Consider the following 9,956-nt stretch of genomic DNA (forward strand, 5'->3'; position numbering starts at 1 on the left):
AGCTGATGCAGGTAGATGCCTTTGCTCCTATAAAGCCATCCTACTGAGTGTAGCTTTAGCCTGAAGTGTCTGAAAGCTTGCAGTTCTGTGTTCATAAAGTATGTCATTGCAGTGATTTCCCTGGCAAGAACTGTGCTCAGCAAACAAGGAAAAATTCTCATTGCAGCAGCTGAATTGTATTGGGTTCTCATGCATCACTACAAGTAATCTGTTCTACTAAAATTGGTCTCAAACTTTGAAGGATTTTGCAATCCTGAAATTATTCTGGAAACTTTCTCCCAATCATCCCCCCCCCCACCCCACCCCACCAGCCTAGTGTGACACCCTTGACTCAAACACTGACCTAGGGGTTTTTGAAACTGATTAAGTTCCAGTGAAAGGACTCTGTTCCAAATGTTGTGTGTTTTGAAGAGATTGCTTCTTTCCCTCGTTCTATCCATTATTCAGTGGCATATCAGTTTCTGGATAAGAAACTTGTATCTACTCTAAAGGAAACCACTAGGAGAGGGGCTTTTTTTCAAGCTGGGGCAGAAGAGATGACCTGCTTCTTACATTTTAAAAAAAAAAAAAGTACCAAGAGAAGGAGCAATCCCTAGGGAACTCACAAGGAGTAAAGACTAGGGCTCTTAATAGAATAGATACAAACAAAACAATTTTCACTGGATAATTAAAATCACTGGTTTCTTGTATGACAGGGCTGCATCTGCTGTCTAGTGAGTTGTGTTCCCCCCCCCCCCAATCTCTGACTGCCTCACTTAATAAATGAACAGTGTTAAATTACTGCTGGGGGTATGGCACTAATTCCTTTGTTTCAGGACATTCCACGTATCAGGACATTGCTTAATGAGTTTAAGTCCACAGCTTTGACTCTGAATCTGGGCCAGAAACAGATCTGTTGCACAAGAAGTGATCTACTCTGGAAAGGGATTGTGTGGAACCAATTTGAAATCAATCTATTCTGTGGTTTTCTTATGGATGTATGTTTACAAAATACTACATGGTGCACTTGTCTGTTAGCTAAACATTTCCAGGGGGCTCAGGCAACCACATGTCTCTGCCACAGAGGGGAAGCATTCATTTGGGTTATAAATGACACTGCCTGTGCTGCTGGTGGATTTTTTTTTTTCTCCCTTGGAAGCTTCATTATCTACTTCTCTTCACTAATCTGTTTGTATTCTGCCAACACTCTAGAAATGCAAAAAAAGGCATTCTAATGGATTGCATTAGTTTTGAGTGCTTGTATTAAGTTAATTTATTATTTTAAGATGCAGATTTCCATCCTGGGCTGTTCACATGACATCTCCTCTGAGCCTGTTAAAGAAATAATTAATTTGGTTAAGTACAGAGAGCATGATGATGATTCTCCCTCCTCATCCCTGACACACACACAATCCTTTCCAGAAAAGGTGGGCTGTTACTACCAGTCCACAGGGGGGCAGCTGTGAAATATCACTACCATCCTAGACATTGCTCATGTCTGGCTTGTCTACACTAGAGTTAGAAGATGTATATGCCAGTTTGAGGAGACCGTGCTGAATTAGTTCTTCCCAAGCTAAAATCAGAAGTGTAGCCACACTAGTATCACCTCTTTAGGGATTGTTCTTGGGATGCCTAGCCCCTTGCACCATTACATGTACACTGCTTTTTCATGGGTCTAATCTTCAAGATTTACATGCACATGTACCATGCACATGGGGTATAAATCTACAGTGTATGTGCCTGCTGCTTTGATTTCCCATTTCAAACATCTGACAGGTTTGAAGTGCTAACTTTCATCCTCTAACTACTAATTTATAGGATTTGCAAAGGCCAAGTACAGCAGAGAAACCAGCTCAAAACCACTTGCTCCAAAAAGGTTTGATCTAAAATCAGAAGTCTTACTGACAGTCTGTCCCCTAAGTGAAAGTAGTAAGTGTTGGCATACAGAGCAAAGTATAGTAGCTGTGCATTAGTACATCAAAATGGGAAGAGGAATTAGGCTGTCCCAACCACTGTCAAACTACGCTGGTGGCTGGAATGGTAGCCAAGCAAGCTTAAGTTCGGTGGAAGTTATGTCCTCAGTAACTCTGAAATCCAGGCGACGTTTTAGGAGCCTAACTTTAAGCCTCCAAGTTCAAAAACTTCAGTATCTGGTTATAAAAGTTTGACTATAAAGAAAAACTTAAGTTGTGAACATCTCCCTAGCAGACACGACCATAATATGAAACTGCCTACCTTCTCATGAGTCTGCTCTGCGGACCGGGCCCGAAGTAAATGTAATCTCTCCTGCTATACCATAGCTTCCTGCAAAGGCATTTATGCCCGCTTGTTTATCACCAGATGCTGAACCTCTCTTTGCGGACATTACCTCATCTAAGGGTATGGCAACTGAAAGAAAAACGGGGGTTGGTGGTCTAACAGTTTCTTGTGCAGCATTAGAATTGGGGTTAGAACTGGGGTTTGGAGTGGCCATTTTCAGATCTGCTGGCCTGGCAACTGGTACAGGTACTGTAGTGAATCTCCTCACAGCGCTCGTGTCATGCTGTGTAAGGACAGCATGGCCAGGAATAGACTTCCAGTCCTGTACATTCTGAACTGTAGAGCCCACTAATATGAAAGGTGGTGCATTTCCCCTCTTGCCTTCTTCCATCATCACATAAGTTGGAGAGGATACTTGTGGTGGTGGACCTGGTGGTGTCAGCTGCTGTTGTAGGAACAGTTGTTGCTCCTTCCCACTAGATATATAGAGGGTTGCTTGGGGATAAGGAGCACCAGTTCCAGCAGGAGGAAGGGGTGGTGGTGACTTTCGACCTTGTTGGCTCAAATCAGTTAGACAATAGAGAGTCCACACATTAGAATATAGTGGTGGTTGTCCTGCTTCGGTTGTTGCCATTGCTATAAAATAAAAATTTTAAAAATTGCTGGTATCAGGAGCTATGAATTGCAATCATATTGCAAACTCTTACATATAACATGCCTATATTTACGTATGCCATAAGAAAGCATGTTAGAGAAGATTGATTGGGATTTTTGCATAGCTGAAATGAAAAGAACAGCAGCAGAACTGGTGCTGGAGATATGGCCAAAGAGACCATTAACTCTTCCTGTTCTAAGTCCCTCTTTTCAGTGGCTTTTAACTTTTGACATTTTCCTTTTGGGCTGCCAAGTCAGAGATTCTGAATTACCAGCATCAGAGGAATTGCTACAGTCTGCCCCACCACCCGAAAGTCAGTTTATCAAAACTTACTTAAATGTTTTGGTTTATTAAAACCAAACAGAAAAATGCATCTGGACCCAGGGTAATAATTTTTTTATAGCTGGACATCCAAAGTTAAACAGCAGTTTCTATTTAGCTGCCACACAAAGTACCATGGGAGCTTAACATTTTACAGCCAATGTTTTCAAGGGATAATTTTATAAAGAAAGTTTATCAACACCCAAACAGGGATCAGAATAAATGTGCTGCCTCCAACGTAACTACAGCACCACAACACTGTTATTCCTTATTTCAGCCATGCAAATCCCTTGGTGTTACTTAACAAAATAGTTTGGTAACATGCTTTGATATGTCTTAACACCTCTACCTTTCCTGGGGCCTGGAAGGGGCTCAGCAGTAGCAGGGGGAGTCAGGCAGGCACTTCTCACTGGAGAAGGGGACACAGGAGGGATTCTCCAGCTGGGAGCAGTTGGTGGGCTGGGCACTTGTCACAGAGGACAGAAAGAGTGGGTTTGCAGCGGGGAGGAGAGTGTGCATAGGGTACTTGTCAGGTGAGGAGTTTGTTCCAGTAGCACCTCACCAGGAAGACAATTGCCAGACCCTCTTCCCATCTGCAGAACCCCCTGCCAAGTGCCTTGTCCACCCACCTTAACCCCATCTGCAGAACAGGACAGTGCAGGCAACCACCACCATTTTTTTTTTAAATGCAAAAACTCTATGTTAATGCAATGGCTAGGTTTTAAATCTTTCAAAGTGAGGCCATATTCAAAGTTCTGGCCACCCCCCATCCCATCACCCTTCCTCAGCCACAAAGCACATGTATTACATCTTAAATCTCTGCCATTGCCTCAAACTATGTGGCTTACTTTCAGCAAGACCCTTTCAGGACTGTTCAAAGGCAAAAGCACACCTCCACATACCTTTTGTAGTGGGGCTTCCCACTCCTGGCTCCTGCACCTCTGATGCCACAACAAATCAATTTGCAGGAACCTGTGAACACATGTTCCTCTGATGCAGGCAACACTAATCCAAGAGCACTTATAGGTCTTACTCACAATTAGTCACACATTTTGGAACAAATTGCAGAGAATAATATCTGTGCATTAGGGCCAGGTGATGGCAGAGGGAACCAAAGCTCCTTACGTGCCCCAAAGTGAGGAAGTTCAATCTCTCCCATAGCCTTGCACTGGCATAGGTGCTTGCATTTAATAATTTAGCTATTGAGTTACAGCACTGTTAACCTGGAATATGAAATTTTCATTAACATCCGACTTCCTTACCTGACATAATAAAACCTTGCTCAGCTGATGCCATTTGCGCTGTAGTTTCCATTCTTTCAGGGTCACATTCTGCATCATCTGCAGATGGATCTAAGAGCTTAGTGCATGTAAACTGACCTGCATTTAGTGAAGGCATTAGTGGCTGTTGAATCTCTATTAGACAAGCTACTTGTTCTAAAAAGGGAATTACTATTTGCTGCGGGAACTGCTCTACGTAAGGTGGAACCTCTCCTTCAGTAGCAGGCTCATCGTCAGTATGTATTGGCATAGCCTGAATGGTTGATGTAACCTCAATTTCGCTTTGGAAAGGCACAGCCTCTAATGGATCTTTAGGAGGTGGTAGTGGTGGAGGAGGAGGAGCAGGTGGCGGTGGTTCATCCTGCAAGGGGTTTGAGGAAGCTTGATCTACATCACTTGTTGATCGTTCAGCCTGACTGCTGGAGGGCCCTAGGACAACAGAGGCCTGACTTTGAACCGCTGACTCCAGCCTAACAGACTCTGCAGAACCCTCAGTGGCTGGGGTAAGTGTAGCGTCTTCAGCAGCACCTTCTACTGGTGCAGCTGTTGTGTTCTCTGAGCTCAGAGACAGTTCAGAAAGAGATTGCACACTTGTTCCCACATCATTCATAGAATGAACAGAATCAATGTTACCTAACATCTGTGCAGCAAGCTGTGCAGGATCAGCTGGGACATAGGCAAGTTCAGGTCCCTTAGGGGATGGTTCAGGTCCAGTAGGGGATGGTTCATTTTCTAAAAGTTCACAGTGAGTCGATGGGCATTGGGTAGTTTTGCTGCTGTATTCAGGTTCAGGGCCTTCGTGCAACTGGTCCTCCTCTGTGTCTGTGGATTTTTCCTTTCGTTTTGGTTCCTCAGAAAGTGGAGACATCACACTTATATCTTGCATAAACTTGTCTCCAAGGTCAGCTCTCTTTTCTGGCATTCTATCAATCCAGCCCTCTACTAATTAAAAGAACACGACAGTAAATTAGCAGGTGCTTCCAACGATCACTGTACAACCTGCCTGTTTAATACTTTATCCAGGCTTTAAAGCAGGGATAGTCAATAGGCAGATTGTGGGCCAAATTCAGACCACCAGAGGCTTTGAACTGACCCTGAAATCTTTTTATTTATTTTTATTATTTTCTCTGGAGTCTGGACCTTGACTACACTTTGACCAAGATATTTGGATCTTGACCAAAAAAAAAAAAAATATTGACTACTCCTGCTTTAAAGTGAATTCGTCAGGTCATTCTTGATTCAAGAAGTAGACCAGTTTAACATGGGATTTCTGTTTGCCTGTTAACACACAGGCTAAAAGTCAAGGAGCAGGATATGTAAAATTTTACTAGTGCTAAACCCGCCCTCTCTTTTCCCACATCGTAGCAGCCATCTTCTTCCCCACACCACCACCACCAAAAAAAAAAAAAAGTTGTGGGCAAAAAAATAGAAGAGTCAATAGGTAAAGGCAAATCAATCCAACTACAAGCAAGTACTTAACCTGAGAAATGTATCATTCCCTTTGGAACCTACCTAGAGCATCAAAGCATTCTGGATTCATACAAATTATGTTGGGAACACACATCACAAATCCCATGAAACTGGAGTGTTTGCATAGCCCCTGCCCTGCAGGTCTTACCTAAAGAAGAAGCATGTATGTGTCAGTGGGAGACACGGAGCAAGGTTTTGGCAGTAGAGATGGAGGGGTGGATTTTGGAGAGAGAAATAGGAAAAACTGATGGGATTTTCATGGGTATCATAGTTGAAAACAGGAAAAAGAGAAGAGAAGGAACTCCTTTTTTTAATTTTGTTTAGTCTGTTGGCCACTGCACATGCAAAAATGGCACCGCATGGAGGGAAGTGGGAGACTGCAAGAAAGAGAGAGAGAGATCTTGAGGGCAGGGGGAGGGAGTTGGTGTTGAGATGGTACCTAATGTCGTGTGGATAAGATTACCCAGAGAGGTTCCAGAGGAAGAAAGAGCAGGAATGCAGAAGAGCTACAACAAATCTAGACCCCTCTATTCATGGCAAATTTAAACTCTAATAGCAAAAACTCTCTCTAAATTACACACTTTGACTGGCAACCCAGCCTCTCTCAATGCACACACCATTTACAACCCAGCACCACAATCAGAAAGCTCCCTTCACAGCTGCAGAAAAAAATAGGAGATAAACACATGCAAGTGATCTTCTACAGGTACAGCAGCTGCCTTGTGTCCTTAGCACTTTCCTCCCCCACCATCCACCCTATTGCCTTCCCAGGAGCATTTGTTCTGTGCTTGGACATAGCTGACTAATCCTTTCAAAGGCAGTCACCAGTTTAGGGCACAGCATCAGAGTGCTGAGGATCATTCTCCCTGTATTTAATGCCCAGGTGTGCAGCACACTGGTTAATAAATTGCATTGTTCTTACCTTTCAGTCAGTCATTATTATTCATTTTTACTGTAGCACCAAGAGGCTCCCACTGAGACTGGGGTCTGTGTGTTAGGCACTACTGTACAGATATTGTGAAACAATCCCTGCCCCAAACTGCCAATTTATTCTCTCAGAGCACCAGCCCAAGTTACCAAAATAGCTTTAGAGTCCTTTTAGCTGGAGCCAGATGCATTTTCAAACCTTACTTTCTGCACAGCTCTACCTGTGATGTCACAAAGACAACTTGCAAGTCTTAGAGACCTGGTCCAGGCCCATGGCATCATGACAAAATACTGGGCGGGGGGGGGGGAAATAGGAGAGACCCTTAGCTTCCGAGAAGCACCCATTCCCCTTCTCTGAAGGCTGGGAGGAGAAAAGTCTGCCATTTTTGTGGCCGACAATTGAATACCTTTCCTACAACTTCCTTCACAGCTCCAGTAGGGTCACATGCAACTGAATAGAGGGGGAAGGGCAGAGGTGAGCAAACTGAGGCGAGAAGACTGGGTCATAATGGAGTCGATAGGTGAGTGAAAGGTCAGTTCAAGATGATGCAAGCAGATGACTGATGGGTCTCCAGGCCAATAAGACCAGACTAATTTCTGATATATGACATCATTAATGCAACACCTGCTAGTACCCTACAACTGAGATTTGGCCCCTTGTGACACAGTCATGTTACAATCTCTGCCAGAGAAATTCTTTGCTAAATGGAAATATGGCACTTCAGGTGCCAAAAAACAAGCATTGTGTAGACAAGACCCTAAACTGAGAGCCTGGATTCCCCACTACCCAGCTACAGCACCAACGGCATCTGTCTGCAGGGATTCCTGTATGTACTTTAGGGTCCCATCCTGTGAGGAGTCAAAGGAAGGCATTTGGCATCTCATAAAATTAGGCCCATACTTTGTAAAGGTACATTGTGATGACAGGTCCTAAATAACTTTGTTACTATTCATAGTGAAAATGGTCAAAAGATCATTTAAAGGGGATCGTTCATAACCATGCAGGTTTGAATGTTTTAATCACAATACACTGTATTTTAAAACATAGGAGCTTAATAAGAGCAGCATTTGACACCTTTTCTTACCTCTTGTGAAATGAAATTCTCTAACCAGGTCTGTTATATCCAAATTAGGATTTTCTGGAGGTAAAAGTATAAATTAAGATGGACAGTTTGATTAGCATTCTGCAGTAACAGCTTTTCAAATGTACCAGATAAGTACCAAAGCATATAAGCAGGAACAAACCTTCTCTAAATGCAATTAGCTCTCTGAAGTAGAGAGCTGCAAACTCAGTGATATTGCTTGGACTGGTTTTGAGAACAGCTCTGCTCACTCCCTCGAGTAAAGTCTTGAGGCCATATGGAACAACAAGCCTGGGTTTTGAAGAATGCATCGTTGTTGATTGGTGACAAATCACTCTCTCACAACTACAACAAAAAATATCTGAGTAAGTACTGTGTGTAGCCCACTAGGGTTCCCATAATACACGTGTCTAGTTCCAGGCTTTATCACCATGGCAGATGATGCGGATTCTCCTGGGCCCTCTCAATCCCCAAAACTCACTAACTACCAGTGAGAAAAGGAGGACTTGTGGCACCTTAGAGACTAGCAAATTTATCTGAGCAAAAGCTTCCGTGAGCTACAGCTCACTTCATCGGATGCATTCGGTGGAAAATACAGTGGGGAGATGTATATACACACACAGAGAACATGAAACAATGCGTCTTACCATACGCACTGCTTTCAGAGTAGCAGCCGTGTTAGCCTGTATTCGCAAAAAGAAAAGGAGGACTTGTGGCACCTTAGAGACTAACAAATTTATTAGAGCATAAGCTTTCGTGAGCTACAGCTCACTTCATCGGATGCATTGCTTATGCTCTAATAAATTTGTTAGTCTCTAAGGTGCCACAAGTCCTCCTTTTCTTTTTACCATACGCACTGTAACCAGAGTGATCACTTAGATGAGCTATTACCAGCGGGGGGTGGGGGGGACCTTTTGTGGTGATGATCAAGGTGGGCCATTTGCAGCAGTTGACAAGGGGGACTCTATTAGCTCTGAGGAGGGGGGGGGGATAAACATGGGGAGATAGTTTTACTTTGTGTAATGACCCCAATGTGTGGCTCAGAAAAGTTCAGCCACTGCCCAAAACGAAGGCGGGGAGCACCAGCTCTCAGGGACCATCCCCAGTTTCTTAAGCGCTTCTGAGTTCTTCAGCTTCTCTTCGGGGTTATTTTAAACATAAATTCAGCCCCTAACGTTACAAGTCCAGATTTTACGAGACACTGAGCTAAAAACGTGCCCTCGGTTCCCGCGTCTGCAAAGTGGGGGAGGCGCAGACATCGCTGAAGGGCCGGGAGAGCCCTGAAGGAAGGGGAAGGGGGGGGGGGGCGCGTTACACCCAAGGGCGAGCGGCTCCAGCCCAGACCTTTGCGCCTCCTAAGCTGCGCGAGCGCCGCGGCCGCTGCTCCCGCCGCCCTTGCCGGAGCCTCCTCGACAGGGGGTCCGCAGCAGGCGGGGCCTTTTATAGGTGGGGAGGTCGTGGTGGGCGGGGCCAGCCGAGTGCCATTTGTGAAGTCACCACGCCCCCTCCGCGCACACCTTCCCAGGCCGGGTGGTCACCAATGGAGGGGGGGCGTGGCCGCCGCTGGCTCACAGCCAATGAGAAACCGGGCTGCCCCTCCGCTTTCCCCGGCGGCGGCTTCTTGGCCCGCTCCTCGCCGCGCCCGGCGCCTGCGGGGAGAAACTGACCAACCGGGCCCAGCTTCGTTTCCACAATTCCACGCTGGGTCTGGGTTACCGAAATACCGTCTGAAAACAAGCCGGCCCCCCGTGGGTAAATCAACGATGGATCGATAAATGGCCTCCCCCCCCCCCCCCCGAACTAGAAGTCAGGGCTTTCCTAGCATGGACTTTTGTCGTCAGGCGCTTTTACATTTTTGTGCCAGGATAAAAATGCCCCCCACCCGTCTAATTTTTTAAAGTTTCAGAAATGCCAAATTTTAAAAACTAGCAGCAAAACGCACCTGGAGGAGGCTGCCGCCATGCGCTTTTTCCCTGCTTTCTA

General features: G+C 45.1%; 1 protein-coding gene across 2 annotated transcripts; it reads right to left on the bottom strand.

The window, feature by feature from the left end:
• Positions 1 to 752: 752 nt before the first annotated feature.
• Positions 753 to 9,394, bottom strand: CABYR (calcium binding tyrosine phosphorylation regulated). Of its 2 annotated transcripts, none has more exons than XM_043507981.1 (6): positions 9,318 to 9,394; positions 8,137 to 8,318; positions 7,977 to 8,030; positions 4,477 to 5,436; positions 2,215 to 2,367; positions 753 to 1,311 (listed from the first exon to the last, which is right to left on the bottom strand). In XM_043507981.1, exons 2-5 carry the CDS (start codon positions 8,282 to 8,284, stop codon positions 2,219 to 2,221), a joined length of 1,311 nt encoding a protein of 436 aa, XP_043363916.1. In that variant the 5' UTR covers positions 8,285 to 8,318; positions 9,318 to 9,394; the 3' UTR covers positions 753 to 1,311; positions 2,215 to 2,218. The 2 variants fall into 2 exon arrangements, with proteins under 2 accessions (XP_043363916.1, XP_038247309.1); XM_038391381.2 differs by having other exon boundaries at positions 2,215 to 2,874.
• Between the last annotated feature and the right edge of the window lie 562 nt (positions 9,395 to 9,956).

This window comes from Dermochelys coriacea, chromosome 2 (genome assembly GCF_009764565.3).
Source record: "Dermochelys coriacea isolate rDerCor1 chromosome 2, rDerCor1.pri.v4, whole genome shotgun sequence".
NCBI classification, from domain to species: domain Eukaryota; kingdom Metazoa; phylum Chordata; order Testudines; family Dermochelyidae; genus Dermochelys; species Dermochelys coriacea.